This window comes from Hyla sarda, assembly GCF_029499605.1.
Source record: "Hyla sarda isolate aHylSar1 chromosome 1 unlocalized genomic scaffold, aHylSar1.hap1 SUPER_1_unloc_10, whole genome shotgun sequence".
In the NCBI taxonomy this organism is placed as follows: domain Eukaryota; kingdom Metazoa; phylum Chordata; class Amphibia; order Anura; family Hylidae; genus Hyla; species Hyla sarda.
Window position 1 is genome coordinate 478,878 of NW_026607571.1, and position 23,848 is coordinate 502,725.

Consider the following 23,848-nt stretch of genomic DNA (forward strand, 5'->3'; position numbering starts at 1 on the left):
TTCGATTCGTCACGAACTTCTCGGCTTGGCAGTTGATGACTTATCCTGCGTGAATTAGTTCAGCTTTCTGGTGCTCCAGTGGGCTGGAAAAGGTGGATACAGTATTAGGAGACTCTTTCCTAGCACTGTATCCACCTTTTCCAGCCCACCGGAGCACCGGAAAGCTGAACTAATTCACGCAGGATAAGTCATCAACTGCCGAGCCGAGAAGTTCGTGACGAATCGAATTTACTGTAAGTTCGCTCATCTCTAAAAATACCCATCACTAGTCAAAATGAATTTTAAAGTTTACAAAAATAGTAAATGTAAAGAGAGGCCGACTAAAGGGCACAAAATCATCCACCATCTTGTTAATCTATCCGGAGAGATAGATATCATTTCTAATGGCTGTCGTTGTGAACATCATTAACCCCTTAAGGACACATGACGTACTGGAACGTCATGTGTCCGCTCCCAATCTATTACGCGGGGCCACGCGAGGCGGGGACCCGTTGCTAATAGCGCGCAGCATTGAACGCGGTGCCGCGCGCTATTAACCCTTTAGACGCGGTGTTCAAAGTTGAACGCTGCGTCTAAAGGGAAAGTGTGCCGGTTAGCTCAGTGGGCTGTTCGGGGTCGCCGCAGCATCCCGAACAGCTTACAGGACAGCGGGAGGGCCCCTATCTGCCTCCTCGCTGTCCGATCGCCGAATGACTGCTCAGTGCCTGAGATCCAGACATGAGCAGTCAAGCGGCAGAATCATCGATCAGTGGTTTCCTATGAGAAACCAGTGATCAATGTGAAAGATCAGTGTGTGCAGTGTTATAGGTCCCTATGGGATAACAATGATCAGTATAAGAGATCAGTGTGTGCAGTGTTATAGGTCCCTATGGGATAACAATGATCAGTATAAGAGATCAGTGTGTGCAGTGTTATAGGTCCCTATGGGATAACAATGATCAGTATAAGAGATCAGTGTGTGCAGTGTTATAGGTCCCTATGGGATAACAATGATCAGTATAAGAGATCAGTGTGTGCAGTGTTATAGGTCCCTATGGGATAATAATGATCAGTATAAGAGATCAGTGTGTGCAGTGTTATAGTCTCCTATGGGATAATAATGATCAGTATAAGAGATCAGTGTGTGCAGTGTTATAGTTCCCTATGGGATAATAATGATCAGTATAAGAGATCAGTGTGTGCAGTGTTATAGTTCCCTATGGGATAACAATGATCAGTATAAGAGATCAGTGTGTGCAGTGTTATAGTTCCCTATGGGATAATAATGATCAGTATAAGAGATCAGTGTGTGCAGTGTTATAGTTCCCTATGGGATAACAATGATCAGTATAAGAGATCAGTGTGTGTAGTGTTATAGGTCCCTATGGGATAATAATGATCAGTATAAGAGATCAGTGTGTGCAGTGTTATAGTCTCCTATGGGATAATAATGATCAGTATAAGAGATCAGTGTGTGCAGTGTTATAGTTCCCTATGGGAGCTATATCACTGCAAAAAAAAAGTAAAAAAAAGTGAATAAACATAATTTAACCCCTTCCCTATTAAAAGTTTGAATCACCCCCCTTTTCCCATAAAAAAAAAAAACAGTGTAAATAAAAATAAACATATATGATATCACCGCGTGCGGAAATGTCCGAATTATAGAGTACCCCTTTAAGTAGAAATTGGATAAAACATTGATCAGAATGGTCCTCCAAAAACAAACCCATGAACTCTACGTCCACCACACTTAGTCACGCTTTTTCCGTTTTCTGGGAACAGGCAGTTTTAGGGTGTGCCCTGAAACAAATTGTGCAGATACGCAACAACCTGCACTGGCCATAGTTACACGCTGTGTAGTTATAATTGTTACAAATCTGCGATTTCCCCAGAAAACCAATAGGTCGCCCCAACTTGTCCACTAAACCCGATACTTTGTGACTATTCGGTGGTATCTGATGTATCGGAGTTTACCAAGTGACACCATTCTGACCAATGGGCGCTAGACTGACCTCTAGTGCATACCGGGGTTTTGAGGCCCACAAAATGGTAACAATAAATCTCTGTATCCACTACCGCCCAATTAACCCCATAAATGAACTGACTTAGAGCGGCTGCTGCATTAGCGGAAAATTATTTATGGTAATCATAAAATGTATGACCCCCGTACTTATGGTAGAACTCCGTGGTCTTACATAGGTATGGATCTAACTCTTTACTCCTCTTAGGTTTTGTTACGTTATAGAAGGATAGAGGATAAGATGTCAGATCGCCGGGGTCCCGCTGCTGGGGACCCCGGGGATTGCTCCTGCGGCACCCCGCCATCATTACTGCACAGAGTGAGATCGCTCTGCACATAATGACAGGCAATACAGGGGCCGGAGCATCGTTACGTCACGGCTCCGCCCCTGTCATGAGGGGCAGAGCCGTGACGTAACGATGCTCTGGCCCCTGTATTGCCCGTGATTACGCACAGAGTGAACTCGCTCTGTGCTGTAATGATAGCGGGGTGCTGCAGCGGCGATCCCCGGGGTCCCCAGCAGCAGGACCCTGGCGATCTGACATCTTCTCCCCTATCCTTTGGATAGGGGATAAGATGTCTAGGGGTGGAGTACCCCATAAGGACGCAGGGTTTTTCCATTTTTGCATTTTCATTTTTTCCTCCTCACCTTCTAAAAATCGTAGCGCTTTCAACTTTGCACATAAAATTCCATATGATGCTTATTTTTTGCGCCACCAATTCTACTTTGTAATGACATCAGTCATTTTACCCAAAAGTCCACGGCGAAACGGAAAAAAAAATCATTGTGCGACAAAATTGAAGAAAAAATTTCATTTTGTAAATTTTGGAGGCTACCGTTTCTACGCAGTACATTTTTCGGTGAAAATGACACCTTATCATTATTCTGTAGGTCCATACGGTTATAATGATCCCCGACTTATATAGGTGATTTTGTCTTCTGGAAAAAATCATATGTTTGTTAAAATGTATGTTAAAAATTGTCATCTTCTGACCCCTATAACTTTTTTATTTTTCTGTGTATGGGGCGGTATGAGGGCTCAATTTTACGGCGTGTTTTTATCGGTACCATTTTTGTATTGATCGGACTTTTTGATCGCTCTTTATAAATTTTTTCATGATATAAAAAGTGACCAAAAATACTCTATGTTGGACTTAGCGCGTACTCCATTGACCGTGCAGTTTAATTAACAATATATTTTTATAGTTTGGACATTTCCGCACGCGACGATACCAGATATTTTTATTTTTATTTACTCAGTTTTTTCTTTTTTTATGGGAAAAGGGGGGTGATTCAAACTTTTATTAGGGAAGGGGTTAAATGATCTTTGCTAACTTTTTTTTCACTTTTTTTTTTGCAGTGTTATAGCTCCCATAGGGACCTATAACACTGCACACACTGATCTCTTATACTGATCATTGTTATCCCATAGGAGGCTATAACACTGCACACACTGATCTCTTATACTGATCATTGTTATCCCATAGGGACCTATAACACTGCACACACTGATCTCTTATACTGATCATTATTATACCATAGGGACCTATAACACTGCACACACTGATCTCTTATACTGATCATTGTTATCCCATAGGGACCTATAACACTGCACACACTGATCTCTTATACTGATCATTATTATCCCATAGGGACCTATAACACTGCACACACTGATCTCTTATACTGATCATTGTTATCCCATAGGGACCTATAACACTGCACACACTGATCTCTTATACTGATCATTATTATCCCATAGGGACCTATAACACTGCACACACTGATCTCTTATACTGATCATTGTTATCCCATAGGAGACTATAACACTGCACACACTGATCTCTTATACTGATCATTATTATCCCATAGGGACCTATAACACTGCACACACTGATCTCTTATACTGATCATTGTTATCCCATAGGGACCTATAACACTGCACACACTGATCTCTTATACTGATCATTGTTATCCCATAGGAGGCTATAACACTGCACACACTGATCTCTTATACTGATCATTGTTATCCCATAGGAGACTATAACACTGCACACACTGATCTCTTATACTGATCATTATTATCCCATAGGGACCTATAACACTGCACACACTGATCTCTTATACTGATCATTATTATCCCATAGGAGACTATAACACTGCACACACTGATCTCTTATACCGATCATTATTATCCCATAGGAGACTATAACACTGCACACACTGATCTCTTATACTGATCATTGTTATCCCATAGGAGACTATAACACTGCACCCACTGATCTCTTATACTGATCATTGTTATCCCATAGGAGACTATAACACTGCACACACTGATCTCTTATACTGATCATTGTTATCCCATAGGGACCTATAACACTGCACACACTGATCTTATACTGATCATTGTTATCCCATAGGGACCTATAACACTGCGCACACTGATCTCTTATTCTGATCATTATTATCCCATAGGGACCTATAACACTGCACACACTGATCTTACACTGATCATTGTTATCCCATAGGAGACTATAACACTGCACACACTGATCTCTTATACTGATCATTGTTATCCCATAGGAGACTATAAAACTGCACACACTGATCTCTTATACTGATCATTGTTATCCCATAGGGACCTATAACACTGCACACACTGATCTCTTATACTGATCATTGTTATCCCATAGGGACCTATAACACTACACACACTGATCTCTTATACTGATCATTGTTATCCCATACGAAACTATAACACTGCACACACTGATCTCTTACATTGAACATTGATATCCCATAGGGACCTATAACACTGCACACACTGATCTCTTATACTGATCATTGTTATCCCATAGGGACCTATAACACTGCACACACTGATCTTACACTGATCATTGTTATCCAATAGGAGACTATAACACTGCACACACTGATCTCTTATACTGATCATTGTTATCCCATAGGAGACTATAACACTGCACACACTGATCTCTTATACTGATCATTGTTATCCCATAGGAGACTATAACACTGCACACACTGATCTCTTATACTGATCATTGTTACCCCATAGGGACCTATAACACTACACACACTGATCTCTTATACTGATCATTGTTATCCCATAGGAGACTATAACACTGCACACACTGATCTCTTATGCTGATCGTTGTTATCTCATAGGAGACTATAACACTGCACACACTGATCTCTTATGCTGATCGTTGTTATCCCATAGGGGGCTATAACACTGCACACACTGATCATTGTTATCCCATAGGGGGCTATAACACTGCACACACTGATCATTGTAATCCCATAGGAGACTATAACACTGCAGACACTGATCTCTTATACTGATCATTATTATCCCATAGGAGGCTATAACACTGCACACACTGATCTATTATACTGATCATTGTTATCCCATAGGGGGCTATAACACTGCATACACTGATATCTTACAATGATCATTGTTATGCCATAGGGGACTATAACACTGCACACACTGATCTCTTATACTGATCATTGTTATCCCATAGGGACCTATAACACTGCACACACTGATCTCTTATACTGATCATTATTATCCCATAGGAGACTATAACACTGCACACACTGATCTCTTATACTGATCATTGTTATCCCATAGGGACCTATAACACTGCACACACTGATCTCTTATACTGATCATTATTATCCCATAGGGACCTATAACACTGTACACACTGATATCTTATACTGATCATTGTTATCCCATAGGAGACTATAACACTGCACACACTGATCTCATACTGATCATTGTTATCCCATAGGAATAATAAGGACACTACACACACTGATCTTTTACTCTGATCCCTGCAAAGCCATAGCTTTGCATGGATCAGCGAGATAGGGGCCCGCTCGCATCCTAGCTGATCGGGACATCGCGATTTTATCACGATGTCCCGCTCAGCCCGACTGAGCTGCCGGAAAGCGTTTACTTTCACTTTCAGATGCGGCGGTCAACTTTGATCACCGCGTCTGAAGGGTTAATAGCGTGCGGCACAATGATCGGTGCCGCACGCTATCAGCCCAGGGTCCCGGCTATGAATAGCAGCCATGACCGACCCGGTGTGATGCGGGGTCACGCCCTACGTCCTTAACCCCTTAAGGACTCAGCCCATTTTGGCCTTAAGGACTCAGACAATTAAATTTTTACGTTTTCATTTTTTCCTCCTCATAATCATAACTCTTTTATATTTTCATCCACAGACTAGTATGAGGGCTTGTTTTTTGCGCGACCAGTTGTCCTTTGTAATGACATCACTCATTATATCATAAAATGTATGGCGCACGCAACCAAAAAACACTATTTTTGTGGGGAAATTAAAACGAAAAACCCAATTTTGCTAATTTTGGAAGGTTTTGTTTTCACGCCGTACAATTTATGGTAAAAATGACGTGTGTTCTTTATTCTGAGGGTCAATACGATTAAAATGATACCCATTATTATATACTTTTATATTATTGTTGCGCTTAAAAAAAATCACAAACTTTTTAACCAAATTAGTACGTTTATAATCCCTTTATTTTGATGACCTCTAACTTTTTTATTTTTTCGTATAAGTGGCGTTATGGGGGCTCATTTTTTGCGCCATGATCTGTACTTTTTTTTTATACCACATTTGCATATAAAAACTTTTAATAAATTTTTTATAATTTTTTTTTAATAAAATGTATTAAAAAAGTAGGAATTTTGGACTTTTTTTTATTTTTTTTCGTTCACGTCATTCACCGTACGGGATCATTAACATTTTATTTTAATAGTTCGGACACTTACGCACGCGGCGATACCAAATATGTCTATAAAAAATGTTTTTTACGCTTTTTGGGGGTAAAATAGGAAAAAACGGACGTTTTACTTTTTTATTGGGGGAGGGGATTTTTAACTTTTTTTTTACTTTTACTTTTATATTTTTTTACATTTTTTTTTTACACTTGAATAGTCCCCATAGGGGACTATTCATAGCAATACCATGATTGCTAATACTGATCTGTTCTATGTATAGGACATAGAACAGATCAGTATTATCGGTCATCTCCTGCTCTGGTCTGCTCGATCACAGACCAGAGCAGGAGACGCCGGGAGCCGCATGGAGGAAGGAGAGGGGACCTCCGTGCGGCGTTATGAATGATCGGATGCCCGCAGCAGCACTGCGGTCGATCCGATCATTCATTCAAATCGCGAACTGCCGCAGATGCCGGGATCTGTATTGATCCCGGCACCTGAGGGGTTAATGGCGGACGCCCGCGAGATCGCGGGCGTCGGCCATTGCCGGCGGGTCCCTGGCTGCGATCAACAGCCGGGATCAGCCGCGCATGACACGGGCTGTTATGCTTAGGACGTAAATGTACGTCCTGGTGCGTTAAGTACCACCTCACCAGGACGTACATTTACGTCCTGCGTCCTTAAGGGGTTAAGAGGTTAAAGGGGTATTCCAGGAAAAAAAACTTTTTTTATATATCAACTGGCGCCAGAAAGTTAAAAAGATTTGTAAATTACTTCTATTAAATATTCTTAATCCTTTCAGTACTTATGAGCTGCTGAAGTTGAGTTGTTCTTTTCTGTCTAAGTGCTCTCTGATGACACCTGTCTTTGGAACTGTCCAGAGTAGAAGCAAATCCCCATAGCAAACCTCTTCTACTCTGTGCAGTTCCCGAGACAAGCAAAGATGTCAGCAGAGAGCACTGTTGTCAGACAGAAAAGAACAACTCAACTTCAGCAGCTGATAATTATTGGAAGAATAAAGATTTTTTAATAGAAGTAATTTACAAATCTGTTTAACTTTCTGGAGCCAGTTGAGATCTATATATAAAGTTTTTTTCCTGGAATACCCCTTTAATGCCAGTTACTGAGCAGACGATACGTTCGGGAGATAAACCGCCTGAAACTGCATAAGGATCCTTTCTCTACCTTTATGGGATGTGCTGAGTGTACTATAGATAGAATGCTGAAAACAACGCACCCAGGGAGGAGGAAGAGAGGGGGCATCCTCGAGTAACGTGGCATTAGGGTGACCACGTGTCCCGGATCGCCTAGGGACAGTTCCGCATTTGGAGAGTCTGTCCCGGGTCCCGTTCACCCTCATTCCGGGACAATGCAGTCTCCCGGTATGATCTGAGAGCGTGAGCCGTCGTCCGCTGCTGTGCTGTGACCAGTGGCGGATCCGGGGGGGGGGGGGGGGGGGTGCAACGGGGCAATTGCCCCCCCCCCCCCCCGAGATTGTTGCCCCTCCTCCTGTACTATAGCATGGTGGAGCGGGAGCTGTCGGCTGTCCCGCTCCACCGCCCCTTTATCACGCCCGTCACCTTTCTCACACGCTGCGGCTGCTCCATTCCTGCAGTCAGTGAGAGCCGATCACGGCACGCCGGCGCGATGACATCACATCATTGCGCCGGCGCAGGAATGGAGCAGCCGCAGCGTGTGAGAAAGGTGACGGGCGTGAGAAAGGGGAGGGGGGAGCAAATTATAAGTGAGAGGGGCAAATTATAAGTGAGGGGCACATGACAGGGGGGCATTATAAGTGAGGGGCACAGGACACGGGGCATTATAAGTGAGGGGCACATGACAGGGGGGCATTATAAGTGAGGGGCACATGACAGGGGGGCATTATAAGTGAGGGGCACATGACGGGGGCATTATAAGTGAGGGGCACAGGACAGGGGGGCATTATAAGTGAGGGGCACATGACAGGGGGGCATTATAAGTGAGGGGCACATGACAGGGGGGCATTATAAGTGAGGGGCACATGACAGGGGGCATTATAAGTGAGGGGCACATGACAGGGGGCATTATAAGTGAGGGGCACATGACAGGGGGCATTATAAGTGAGGGGCACATGACAGGGGGGCATTATAAGTGAGGGGCACAGGACAGGTGGCATTATAAGTGAGGGGCACATGACAGGGGGCATTATAAGTGAGGGGCACATGACAGGGGGCATTATAAGTGAGGGGCACATGACAGGGGGGCATTATAAGTGAGGGGCACATGACAGGGGGCATTATAAGTGAGGGGCACATGACAGGGGGGCATTATAAGTGAGGGGCACAGGACAGGTGGCATTATAAGTGAGGGGCACATGACAGGGGGCATTATAAGTGAGGGGCACATGACAGGGGGGCATTATAAGTGAGGGGCACATGACAGGGGGGCATTATAAGTGAGGGGCACAGGACACGGGGCATTATAAGTGAGGGGCACAGGACACGGGGCATTATAAGTGAGGGGCACAGGACACGGGGCATTATAAGTGAGGGGCACAGGACACGGGGCATTATAAGTGAGGGGCACAGGACACGGGGCACTAAGTGAGGGGCACAGGACACGGGGCATTATAAGTGAGGGGCACAGGACACGGGGCATTATAAGTCAGGGACATATGTCGGGGGGGGGGGGGGGCTGTCCTGTGCCTCCACATATAATGCCCAATGCCAGTCTCACGTATACGTTTGACGAAATGCCCTTGTGATGGTAAGTGTCCCTGAATGGCAGTTAGGAAATGTGGTCCCCTACAGGGCATCCTATGTGGCAACACAACTAATACCCATGGAAAATATAGGTATCCCAAGAACTCCCCTCTACCCTCGCTCAGCCCCGGCCACTTACCCGCTCATCTCCGCGCCGAACGCTACGATGAAGTTCAGGTCATCTGATCATGTGAAGAACGCGCGGCGTGAAAGATTGACGAGCGGTGGGTTCTTATAAGACTCCCACAAATCCAGGCCAACAATATTATAGTCTTTACACTTATTCAAAATACTGAAAATGTATATAGTGTATATGTGGTCCAGGCTGGATACAGTTGGGTATAATGGAGGGGCCCTTACTCTTTATATTTCCACCCTTAGATTAGGGGCCCAATGGCGTTTAACTTTTTAATTCCTTTGTTACTTATTCAAAATACATATTTTTTTCATCCATTGTAAAATAGTTTTTTTCAGTAAAAACGCAAACAATCTAGATCATTTTTATTAATCTGATTGTTCCCAAAACATATTTAACCCCTTAAGGACAATGGACGTACTCCTACGCCCCCGTTTTCCGAGTCCTTAAGGACCGTGGACGTAGGAGTAAGTACTGTCCATTCCCAGCCCCCCGCAGCCAGCTGGAGCGGAGCCCGATATCGATCAGCAGGCATCACAGCATATCACCCAGGGGGGTCATGATGTCCCCCCATGTCGGCGAACAATTCAGCCCAGCGATCTGCGGCAGATTCTGGGTCAATCGGGTCTCCAGTGACCCGGAATTACAGGCTGTTCGGGGCCGTCTCTGACGACCCCGAACAGCCATAGCCAGCCGGGGTGAAGCACTGGTGCCACCTCACGATCACCCTGATTCGTCAGCCGGTTTACCGGCCGACCAATCAGGGCGCCTACTGCGGGTGTCACTCCCGCAACCCGCTCCGCCCCTCTTCCGGAGGACGTGATTGGTGCGGAAAGAGGACCCCGATCCCCGGCGTCCCTGTTGGGATCGGGGCCCCAGGAGCAGCGGCGGCGAGGGACTGACCTGCAGCATGGATCAGCAGTTGGACGTGAGTGACAGCCTCCTGCTGTTGCTTAGCAACAGCTCCCAGCATGCAAAATGGGCATGCTGGGAGCTGTAGTTATGCAACAGCAGGAGGCAGACCACCACAACTCCCATCATTCCCTTATGGGCATGCTGGGACTTATAGTTTTGCAACAGCTGGAGGTACATTTTTTCTATAACTACAACCCCCAGCTTGCAAAATCAGCTAAAGTGCATGCTGGGAGTTGTAGTGGTGCATCTTCTGGTTGCATAACTACAACTCCCAGCATGCCTGTTGGCTGTCAGTGACTGCTGAGAGTTGTAGTTTTGCAACAGCTGAAGGCACACTGGTTGTGAAACACTGAGTTAAGTAGCAAACCAGTGTGTCTCCAGCTGTTGCATAACTACAATTCCCAGCCAAAGTAGTATGCCTCCAGCTGTTGCATAACTACAAGACCCAGCATGCCCTTCCGCTGTCCGTACATGCTGGGGGTTGTAGCTTTTGCAACACCTGAAGGCACAATGGTTGCAAAACACTGAGTTTGTTACCAAACTCAGTGTTTCACAACCAGTGTGCCTCCAGCTGTTGCAAAACTACAACTTCCAGCATGCACTGATAGACCGTACATGCTGGGAGTTGTAGTTATGCAACAGCTGGATGTTCCCCCCCCAATGTGAACGTACAGGGTACACTCACATGGGCGGAGGATTACAGCAAGTATCCGGCTGCAAGTTTGAGCTGCGGCAAATTTTCTGCCGAAGCTCAAGCTGCCAGCGAGAAACTACTGTGAATCCCCGCCCGTGTGACTGTACCCTAAAAACACTACACTACCAAAAAATAAAATAAAAAGTAAAAAACACTACATATACACATACCCCTACACAGCCCCCTCCCCTCCCCTATAAAAATGAAAAACATCTGGTACGCCACTGTTTCCAAAACGGAGCCTCCAGCTGTTGCAAAACAACTACTCCCAGTATTGCCAGATTGCCGTTGACTGTCCAGGCATGCTGGGAGTTTTACAACAGCTGGAGGCACCCTGTTTGGGAATCACTGGCGTAGAATACCCCTATGTCCACCCCTATGCAATCCCTAATTTAGGCCTCAAATGCGCATGGCGCTCTCACTTTGGAGCCCTGTCGTATTTCAAGGCAACAGTTTAGGGTCACATATGGGGTATCGCCGTACTCGGGAGAAATTGTGTTACAAATTTTGGGGGGGTATTTTCTGCTATTACCCTTTTTTTTAAATGTAACATTTTTGGGAAACCAAGCATTTTAGGTCAAAAAATTTTTTTTTTTACATATGCAAAAGTCGTGAAACACCTGTAGGGTATTAAGGTTCACATTACCCCTTGTTACGTTTCCCGAGGGGTCTAGTTTCCAAAATAGTATGCCATGTGTTTTTTTTTTTTGCTGTCCTGGCACCATAGGGGCTTCCTAAATGCGACATGCCCCCAGAGCAAAATTTGGTTCCAAAAAGCCAAATGTGACTCCTTCTCTTCTGAGACCTGTAGTGCGCCAGCAGAGCACTTTTCACCCCCATATGGGGTGTTTTCTGAATCGGGAGAAATTGGGCTTCAAATTTTGGGGGATATTTTCTGCTATTACCCTTTTTAAAAATGTAAAATTTTGGGGAAACCAAGCATTTTAGGTAAGAAATTATTATTTTTTTTACATATGGAAAAGTCGTGAAACCCCTGTGGGGTATTAAGTCTCACTTAATTCCTTGTTACATTCCTCAAGGGGTCTAGTTTCCAAAATGGTATGCCATGTGGTTTTTTTTTGCTGTTCTGGCACCATAGGGGCTTCCTAAATGCAATATGCCCCCCAAAAACCATTTCAGAAAAACGTACGCTCCAAAATCCCCTTGTCGCTCCTTCCCTTCTGAGCCCTCTACTGCGCCCGCCGAACACTTTACATAGACATATGAGGTATTTCCTTACTCAAGAGAAATTGGGTTACAAATATAAGTATAAATTTTCTCCTTTTACCCCTTGTAAAAATTCAAAAATTGGGTCTACAAGAACATGTGAGTGTAAAAAATGAAGATTGTGAATTTTCTCCTTCACTTTGCTGCTATTCCTGTGAAACACCTAAAGGGTTAATACACTTACTGAATGTCATTTTGAATACTTTGGGGGGTGCAGTTTTTATGATGGGGTCATTTGTTGGGTATTTCTAATATGAAGGCCCTTCAAATCCACTTCAAACCTGAACTGGTCCCTGAAAAATAGTGAGTTTGAAAATTTTGTGAAAAATGTCAAAATTGCCGCTGAACTTTGAAGCCTCTGATGTCTCCAAAAGTAAAAACTCATCAATTTTATGATGCAAAAATAAAGTAGACATATTGTATATGTGAATAAAAATTTATTTTTTTTGGAATATCCATTTTCCTTACAAGCAGAAAGCTTCAAAGTTAGAAAAATTCTACCAAAAATACAAGGGCGCTGAATTATATAGTCACATACGAGTGTCCAAGTGCGAATGCCAAACTAATAGATAACCTATCAAGAGGCACCAAGACAAAAATATTAATGCAAAAGTGTACAAACTTTATTAAAGTGTTTACCAATAGACACAAACAATCTTAAAAACCTTTAACCCCTTAAGGACGCAGCCCTTTTTCACCTTAAGGACTGAGCCCTTTTTCGCAATTCTGACCACCGTCACTTTACGAATTAATAACGCGAAAACGCTTTTACCGAATATTCTGATTCTGAGAATGTTTTTTCGTGACATATTCTACTTTATTTTGGTGGTAAATTTTCGGCGTTAATTGCATCCTTTTTTGGTGAAAAATCCCCAAATTTCATGAAAATTTCGAAAATTTTGCATTTTTCTAATTTTGAAGCTCTCTAATTGTAAGGAAAATGGATATTCCCAATAAATTTTATTTTTCTTCACAAATACAATATGTCCACTCTATGTTGGCCTCATAAAATGGACATATTTTTGCTTTTTGAAAAAATTTGAGGGCTTCAAAGTAGAGCAGCAATTTTCAAAAATGTCATGAAAATTGCTAAATCTGAAGGGACAGATGTTACAGAACTACAACTCCCAGCATTCCTGGGCAGTCTAGGCATGCTGAGAGTTGTAGTTTGGCAACATCTGGAGGGCTACTGTTTGGGCACCACTGTAACAGTGGTCTCCAAACTGTGACCCTCCAGATGTTGCAAAAGTTGCAGTTTGGCCCCCCTAGTGGTTGCCACAGTAAAGATCGATTTACTTTCACTTTCAATTCCACCCCCCACTGTCGATTCCCTACCTGAGCAAAGATTCAGCAGGCTCCAGCGAAGATCCCAGGTCCCCAGGCATCTTCTCCTGCAGGTACGGCCTCCATCTTCTTCCCAGAGCCCCTCGACATCCAGGGGCGGGCAGAATGGGGGGTTGCCATGGCAACCCCCTGTCCTGCGCTTCCATTGGTCAGAAGTCCGTTCTGACTAATGGCAGGGGATAGGAGTAGATCGCAGCTTTGCGACCTCACTCCTATCCTTTAGGCTGATCGGGGCTGTTGCTGACAACTCCGATCAGCCCTATTTTCCAGGTGATCGGGTCACCAGAGACCCGCTCAGCCCGGAATTGGAGAAAATCGCATGTCTGAATCAGCTGACATGTGCAGTGGGATTCAACATGGCGGCGGCCCGGTGAAACTTGCGGGACGCACCCGTAGGTACTAAATCATTTGTCTGTCTAATGTTTATTGATCCATGGAGCATATAAATAGAATGTTTGTCTGCTGTACCATACATTCCCTGAGGAAGCATAAAGCAGAACGAGCGTTGGGGGTGGCGGTCTCTCTCGGTAAGGGTTCTCCCAGACCACGCTGACCCTGTGCTGCATCGTACCTACCAGTGCGCTTGGATTTCAGCAGATGGGCGCTTTGCTTTGGCTGGCAGTTAGCCTGATGCACTTTGTATCAGAATGATAACTAAAAGCATTCCAGAGTTATTAATGTTTAAAGTGACAGTGGTCAAATGTGCAAAAAATGGCCGGGTCCTTAAGGTGTAAAATGGCCGGGTCCTTAAGGGGTTAATATTTATGTATAAAAAACAGATTTACTGCAGAGGAATAAGAGGAGGAGGAAAGGATTATTATCATTATAAGAAACCAACTTCAGCCTCGTCCAGGACCTGCCATGTATCTGCTGGAGGTGTAGGACCTGTGATGATGCCACAATCATGTGACCAGTACATGTGGGGGCGGAGCTCAGCAGGATAGGAGAGATTGTGGATGAAGGACCTGTGAGGATGGTCATGTGACAGGAGTGGGCGGGGCTCAGCAGTAGTAGCGGACATGTGACCAGAAGGGGAGGAGCTCAGTGAAGAGGAGACGTGGTGTGAGGTGAGTTTCTATGCAGAGGGTTTGTTACATTGTGTTGTTCCTCTCTTCTTCCTCCTGTCACAATGTTATAGTTCACACTGGTTCTTACTGTAATAAATAAAGAGATATAATAACTATGTGTCACCCAGCTTTATATACTGCCCGCCACCCAGCTTTATATACCGCCTGCCACCCAGCTTTATACACTGCCCGCCACCCAGCTTTATACACTGCCCACCACCCAGCTTTATACACTGCCCGCCACCCAGCTTTATATACCGCCCGCCACCCGGCTTTATATACCGCCCGCCACCCGGCTTTATATACGGCCCGCCACCCGGCTTTATATACGGCCCGCCACCCGGCTTTATATACGGCCCGCCACCCTGCTTTATATACTGCCCGCCACCCGGCTTTATATACCGCCCGCCACCCGGCTTTATATACCGCCCGCCACCCGGCTTTATATACCGCCCGCCACCCGGCTTTATATACGGCCCGCCACCCGGCTTTATATACCGCCCGCCACCCGGCTTTATATACCGCCCGCCGCCCGGCTTTATATACGGCCCGCCGCCTGGCTTTATATACGGCCCGCCGCCCGCCCGGTTCAATAGCTAAAATATTCTGGGGGATAATGGGCAGCGCTGCCCGGGACAGGTTCAGGTCACATCTACTGGAGATTATCTCATCTCTATTCTTTATGTCTTTCCTGATGAGTTTTGTTCTTTAGACCTTTCACCATTGTTGTCTCCATCTACACTTCCACCATTGTTGTCCCCATCTACATTTCCACCATTGTTGTCCCCATCTACATTTCCACCATTGTTGTCCCCATCTACATTTCCACCATTGTTGTCCCCATCTACATTTCCACCATTGTTGTCCCCCCATCTACATTTCCACCATTGTTGTCCCCCATCTACAGTTCCACCATTGTTGTCCCCCCCATCTACATTTCCACCATTGTTGTCCCCCCCATCTACATTTCCACCATTGTTGTCCCCCCATCTACATTTCCACCATTGTTGTCCCCATCTACATTTCCACCATTGTTGTCCCCATCTACATTTCCACCATTGTTGTCCCCCCATCTACATTTCCACCATTGTTGTCCCCCCATCTACATTTCCACCATTGTTGTCCCCCCATCTACATTTCCACCATTGTTGTCCCCATCTACATTTCCACCATTGTTGTCCCCATCTACATTTCCACTATTGTTGTCCCCCATCTACATTTCCACCATTGTTGTCCCCCATCTACATTTCCACTATTGTTGTCCCCATCTACATTTCCACCATTGTCGTCCCCATCTACATTTCCACCATTATTGTATCCATCTACATTTCCACTATTGTTGTCCCCATCTACATTTCCACCATTGTTGTCCCCCATCTACAGTTCCACCATTGTTGTCCCCCCATCTACATTTCCACCATTGTTGTCCCCCCATCTACATTTCCACCATTGTTGTCCCCCCATCTACATTTCCACCATTGTTGTCCCCATCTACATTTCCACCATTGTTGTCCCCATCTACATTTCCACTATTGTTGTCCCCCATCTACATTTCCACCATTGTTGTCCCCCATCTACATTTCCACCATTGTTGTCCCCATCTACATTTCCACCATTGTTGTCCCCCCCATCTACATTTCCACCATTGTTGTCCCCATCTACATTTCCACCATTGTTGTCCCCCCCATCTACATTTCCACCATTGTTGTTCCCCCATCTACATTTCCACCATTGTTGTCCCCCCATTTACATTTTCACCATTGTTGTCCCCCCATTTACATTTTCACCATTGTTGTCCCCCCATCTACATTTCCACCATTGTTGTCCGATCTACATTTTCACCATTGTTGTCCAATCTACATTTCCACCATTGTTGTCCCCATCTACATTTCCGCCATTGTTGTCCCAATCTACATTTCCGCCATTGTTGTCCCAATCTACATTTCCGCCATTGTTGTCCCCATCTACATTTCCGCCATTGTTGTCCCCCATCTACATTTCCGCCATTGTTGTCCCCATCTACATTTCCGCCATTGTTGTCCCCATCTACATTTCCGCCATTGTTGTCCCCATCTACATTTCCGCCATTGTTGTCCCCATCTACATTTCCGCCATTGTTGTCCCCATCTACATTTCCGCCATTGTTATCCCCATCTACATTTCCGCCATTGTTGTCCCCATCTACATTTCCGCCATTGTTGTCCCCATCTACATTTCCGCCATTGTTGTCCCCATCTACATTTCCGCCATTGTTGTCCCCATCTACATTTCCGCCATTGTTGTCCCCCATCTACATTTCCGCCATTGTTGTCCCCATCTACATTTCCGCCATTGTTGTCCCCCCATCTACATTTCCGCCATTGTTGTCCCCCATCTACATTTCCGCCATTGTTGTCCCCCCCATCTACATTTCCGCCATTGTTGTCCCCCATCTACATTTCCACCATTGTTGTCCCCCCCTTCTACATTTCCGCCATTGTTGTCCCCCCCATCTACATTTCCGCCATTGTTGTCCCCCATCTACATTTCCACCATTGTTGTCCCCCCATCTACATTTCCGCCATTGTTGTCCCCATCTACATTTCCGCCATTGTTGTCCCCCCCATCTACATTTCCGCCATTGTTGTCCCCCATCTACATTTCCACCATTGTTGTCCCCCCCTTCTACATTTCCGCCATTGTTGTCCCCCCCATCTACATTTCCACCATTGTTGTCCCCCATCTACATTTCCACCATTGTTGTCCCCCCCTTCTACATTTCCGCCATTGTTGTCCCCCATCTACATTTCCGCCATTGTTGTCCCCCATCTACATTTCCGCCATTGTTGTCCCCCCCATCTACATTTCTGCCATTGTTGTCCCCCCCATCTACATTTCCGCCATTGTTGTCCCCCCATCTACATTTCCGCCATTGTTGTCCCCCATCTACATTTCCGCCATTGTTGTCCCCATCTACATTTCCGCCATTGTTGTCCCCCATCTACATTTCCGCCATTGTTGTCCCCCCATCTACATTTCCGCCATTGTTGTCCCCCATCTACATTTCCGCCATTGTTGTCCCCCATCTACATTTCCGCCATTGTTGTCCCCCATCTACATTTCCACCATTGTTGTCCCCCTATCTACATTTCCACCATTGTTGTCCCCATCTACATTTCCACCATTGTTGTCCCCATCTACATTTCCACCATTGTTGTCCCCCCCATCTACATTTCCACCATTGTTGTCCCCCCATCTACATTTCCGCCATTGTTGTCCCCATCTACATTTCCACCATTGTTGTCCCCATCTACATTTCCACCATTGTTGTCCCCCCATCTACATTTCCACCATTGTTGTCCCCCATCTTTGGCGCCGTTCTATGTTATCGATGTCTTTTTGTAGGTGAGGTCTCCAGAACTGACCCCATTAGGACATCGCTGTCTATTATTCAGTGGAGGAGTTGGAGGACACAAGGATCTGTACCAGGACATAGTCATGATGGAGGATCACCGGCCCCTCACATCACAAGGTAAGAAGACACATATATATAGATATCACTCTCACTACCTGGTAACATAGAAATCTATCCAGCACTGATGTATTCATTCCCTGTGTGTTCCCTACAGATGGAGTCATTGATAGAAATCCACCCGAGAGGTGTCCCCGCCCTCTGTATTCCCAGGACTGTCCAGAGGGAAATGTCCCAGAGAAGCATCAGGTAGATGAGGCTGATCCTATATCTCTATAGGGGGGGTCCTTATAGTCTCCCCATAATATGACCATAAAAGGGATCAAACTAAAGTTCTTTTTGGTTTTATTATATTTTTTTTTCTTGTTCATTCAGGTTGAAGATCAGATTAATATTAAGGTTGAGGTTAAAGATGAACCAGAAGAGGAGACGGATTGTTGGTCCGATCAGCAGTGTATGAGGGAAGTGAAGGAGGAAATTCCAGGAGGTGTTGTCCCAGGTGTGTAATAATTCCAGGAGGTGTTGTCCCAGGTGTGTAATAATTCCAGGAGGTGTTGTCCCAGGTGTGTAATAATTCCAGGAGGTGTTGTCCCAGGTGTGTAATAATTCCAGGAGGTGTTGTCCCAGGTGCGTAATAATTCCAGGAGGTGTTGTCCCAGGTGCGTAATAATTCCAGGAGGTGTTGTCCCAGGTGCGTAATAATTCCAGGAGGTGTTGTCCCAGGTGCGTAATAATTCCAGGAGGTGTTGTCCCAGGTGTGTAATAATTCCAGGAGGTGTTGTCCCAGGTGTGTAATAATTCCAGGAGGTGTTGTCCCAGGTGTGTAATAATTCCAGGAGGTGTTGTCCCAGATGTGTAATAATTCCGACGGTGTTGTCCCAGGTGTGTAATAATTCCAGGAGGTGTTGTCCCAGGTGTGTAATAATTCCAGGAGGTGTTGTCCCAGGTGTGTAATAATGGATTTATTATCAATATTATAAAATAATCCAGAAATCTTGCAGTTTTTAGGCCTAACACTAAGCAGAGAATTCCTGTTCTGTCCGTGATGATAAGGAGGAGACTGCTGGGAAGTGATCTGTACATTTACTGTGAGAGGTGACCCCAATGGGTAGAAAGGTAGAAAAGACAATAAGTGCTCAGCCTCCCCCTTCCTGTAAATAGAGAAGACAATAGGACCTCAGCCTCCCCCTCCCTGTAGAATGACCTCTGCACAGAGCATTGTAGGCGACACATTGACTTTATGGAGAAGAAACTATAAACCACAGAAGAATAAAGTCCTGTAGGGAGTGTGTCATGTGATCATGTGACGGCCGGGGAATGTTCTAGGATAAAACATTAGGAGGATCATGTACAGGAATGATGGGGGTCATTGTCCTCTGAGATGAATCTGACGCTGATTGTATGAGATGGTTTGTAGTAATGTCCGCCATGGACGTGGGGTCTAGTCAGGGCCCCGTATTATATTGTGTTGTCAGATCATAGTTTGGAGTCTGCTGTTAACCCTTTACATTCTATATAGATTGATAAATGACGATCACATAGGAGATGACCTTGTCCAGGTTATGTATACAGCAGAAGGGTGAACCCGGCCAAGAGGGAGGACAAAAAGTAACCAAAACTGAGGGAAGAAGGGAATGGAGGATAAAGAAGAGTCTGGTGTAAAGAGAGAGAAGAGAGATCGGGTCCAGACAGATCCGTCAGGACTCTACCCCCAGAATCATCAGCTAGAACAGCAAATCACTATCAGACAAGAGATAAAAGGGCGGATTACATGGAGAAGATCACCCAGTGCTTCCTTTAAGGCCATGTTCACACCGCAGAATATCTGATATTCCCCTCACATTCCGCTCAGCAAAACCAGACGCAAGATTATTCGCAGTTTTGTGATTTTTGTGCTTTCAATCAGATTCCGCTCTAATTCCGATTCCTATTAAAGGAGTACTATGGTGGTTTTTTCTTAACCCTCTGTGTCCGGGCTGCAAAATGAAACAAAACAAACTTTAACTCACCTTCCTACGTTCCCCGTTGCTACAATATCGGTGTCCCGTTCTCCTGTCTTCTTTCGCTTCCTGCAGGACGGGGAGTCGCTCTGCGCTTAGAGTATCACCAGAAGAAGACAGGAGAACGGGGAAACGTAGGAAGGCAAGATAAAGTTTGTTTAGCAGCCCGGACACAGAGGGTTAAGAAAAAAAACACCATTGTACTCCATTTAACCTAAAAAAAACTCCATAAAATAGAAGATATTGTGTAAACAACTCGGGGTAATAGACCTGGATCACATCACAGAACAGTCATAAAATGCCCCGTATATGGTATTATATTCACAATATGTACCTCAGTAGTTATACAGATTATACTCTCCCTCAAATAACTTGTCCTGCAATAATCCTCACCCTACCTAACAGTGCAGGAGACTCCCCTCACTTCACCCTACCTAACAGTAGAGGAGGCCACTCCCACTTCACCCTACCTAACAGTGCATGAGACTCCCCCACTTCATCCTACCTAACAGTGCAGGAGGCCCCTCCCACTTCACCCTACCTAACAGTGCAGGAGACTTCCCCCCCCCACACACTTCACCCTACCTAAGTGCAGGAGACTTCACCCTACCTAACAGTGCAGGAGACGCCCCCCACTTCACCCTACCTAACAGTGCAGGAGACTTCCCCCCCCCCCCCCTCCCCACTTCACCCTACCTAAGTGCAGGAGACTTCCCCCCCCCCCCCACACTTCACCCTACCTAACAGTGCAGGAGACGCCCCCCACTTCACCCTACCTAACAGTGCAGGAGGCCCCTCCAACTTCACCCTACCTAACAGTAGAGGAGACCCCCCCCCCCTACTTCATCCTACCTAACAGTAGAGGAGGCCCCTCCCACTTCACCCTACCTAACAGTAGAGGAGACGCCCCTCCCACTTCACCCTACCTAACAGTAGAGGAGACGCCCCCCCCACTTCACCCTACCTAACAGTAGAGGAGGCCCCTCCCACTTCACCCTACCTAACAGTAGAGGAGACCCCCCCCCCACTTCACCCTACCTAACAGTAGAGGAGGCCCCCCCCACTTCACCCTACCTAACAGTAGAGGAGGCCCCTCCCACTTCATACTACCTAACAGTAGAGGAGGCCCCCCCCACTTCACCCTACCTAACAGTAGAGGAGGCCCCTCCCACTTCACCCTACCTAACAGTAGAGGAGGCCCCTCCCACTTCACCCTACCTAACAGTAGAGGAGGCCCCTCTCACTTCACCCTACCTAACAGTAGAGGAGGCCCCTCTCACTTCACCCTACATAACAGTAGAGGAGGCCCCTCCCACTTCACCCTACCTAACAGTAGAGGAGACCCCTCCCACTTCATCCTACCTAACAGTAGAGGAGGCCCCTCCCACTTCAGCCGGTGTCTGTCCTAACACTAGTTTACCCCGTGATGGTGGTTGAATCTTTGCCCTATAATGATGATCATCAAACCCTCTAACAATGGTTAAATACAAACAAATGAAAAAACAATAGTGCAATAAACTACACATCAAAATAATATAAAACAACAAAGGAGCCTCTATACCTTTCCTCCAATATAGAACAAGAAACGGGGATCCTCAGGAGACGCCAACATAGATAGTGACACTATACATAGTGCAAGAAAGCAGCGTTACTGATGGGGGAGCTCTGGTCTGTTACATCATGGGGGGGGGGGGGGGGGATACAAATGGCGCATCAGCTACTTCTCCTGCTTTGTCCTCTGTATCTTTATCTTTCAGTGCCCCCGATTCTTTTTGTAGTCTCCCCCATCTTTTTGGAGATTTGGTGACTACTTTCCTGTCCTCTTCATATCCCGACCCCCTGTGTCCGTAATGTATGGAATAGGTGATGGTGGAGGAATCTCCTTCCGTTATGACTCCTCCCCAGGATACGGGCAGCCGGGGTAACCTCTCCTCCAGCCTGAAGAGGCGTACATTGTCTGTCTGTGTACTGTCATGGCCCCACAGATATTTAACCCCTCATTCACCTCTGAGAGAGGAATAGTGGTCACATGACAGAGAACTTGTGGTTATATAGACATAGAGACTTATCCCACATGGTCCCTGATGGAGGAGACTTTGGGGCAGTCGTTTTCTTACTACAGAAACTTTGATAGAAGACGGAGCCGCAACTGTGCGTTCCCTCTGTGGACATATAGAATCCTCTAATAAGGGATTAGAGACCAGATTTCTACCCCAGATGACCCATTTATTACCAAAATGTCTGTGTCTCCTCCACCTGCTGACAATGGATTCCCCTGAGGAAGGAGTGACAGCCGAGTCTCTGTAGGGACCAGCAGCTCCAGGCCTGAGATTTCACTGCGGGTCTGACTGGATTATCTGATGTTTTATCAGAAAGTGGGGGAGGGGCAGAACATTGTTATTGAGGCCTGATAAATAACCTAGAGGTGAGAAGTCTATGATATATACCAGGGGTCCTCAAACTACGGCCCGCGGGCCACATGCGGCCCGCCGAGGGCATTTATCTGGCCCGCCGCTGCCTAAGGACATCCCTGTGTCCCGAAAGATGTTTTCTGGACACAGGGATGCGCTCTCGGCGGCCCCGCGTTTACTTAAATAACGCAGGGGCCGCCGGGAAGGTGGCGCATGCAGGGACATCACTGATGTCCCGTGCGTGCGGCCATAGCAACAGAGCACGGAGGAGCGGAGCAGCGATGAGGACGTGCGCTGACCAGCTTGGTAAGTGTTACCAGCGGCACGTCAGCTTTGGTGCTCTGACCACCGCTCCTTCGGTCCTGGGACTTACTGCTATGTCCGGACTGGAGGAGCGGTGGTCGAAGCACTGAAATAGGGCAGAACACAGGCACACAGCCTCCAGCCATACACTGTATGGCTGGAGGCTGTATGTCTGTGGGGGAACTGTACTGCCAACCCTAATGTGGGGGAACTGTAGTGCCAACCCTAATGTGGGGGGGGGGAACTGTACTGCCAACCCTAATGAGGGGGGGGGGGAACTGTACTGCCAACCCTAATGTGGGGGAACTGTAGTGCCAACCCTAATGTGGGGGGGGGAACTGTACTGCCAACCCTAATGTGGGGGGGGGGGGGGGAACTGTACTGCCAACCCTAATGTGGGGGGGGGGGGGGAACTGTACTGCTAACCCTAATGTGGGGGGGGGGGAACTGTACTGCCAACCCTAATGTGGAGGGGGGGAACTGTACTGCCAACCCTAATGTGGGGGGGGGGGAACTGTACTGCCAACCCTAATGTGGGGGGGGGGGGAAACTGTACTGCCAACCCTAATGTGGGGGGGGGGGGGAAACTGTACTGCCAACCCTAATGTGGGGGGGGGGGGGGGGGAACTGTACTGCCAACCCTAATGTGGGGGGGGGGGGAACTGTACTGCCAACCCTAATGTGGGGGGGAACTGTACTGCCAACCCTAATGTGGGGGGGAACTGTGCTGTGTACTTAAAGGGGTAGTCCACTAATAAGAAATATGTGTGCATAAGAATTTGTTC

At 46.2% G+C, this 23,848-nt stretch overlaps 1 protein-coding gene across 2 annotated transcripts in view; it reads left to right on the top strand.

Moving 5' to 3' along the window:
* Positions 1–23,848, top strand: part of LOC130297933 (zinc finger protein 345-like) — a 197,408-nt gene that overhangs the window by 127,756 nt on the left and 45,804 nt on the right. Inside the window, exons 1-4 of one of the 2 annotated variants that reach the window (XM_056550781.1) lie at positions 14,146–14,898; positions 18,283–18,409; positions 18,507–18,598; positions 18,725–18,848. In XM_056550781.1, coding sequence (XP_056406756.1) covers positions 18,376–18,409; positions 18,507–18,598; positions 18,725–18,848 — 250 coding nt within the window. In that variant the 5' untranslated portion in view covers positions 14,146–14,898; positions 18,283–18,375. Of the gene's footprint in view, positions 1–14,145; positions 14,899–18,282; positions 18,410–18,506; positions 18,599–18,724; positions 18,849–23,848 lie in introns of those variants that run through there. The other variant, XM_056550780.1, reaches the window with a different exon arrangement.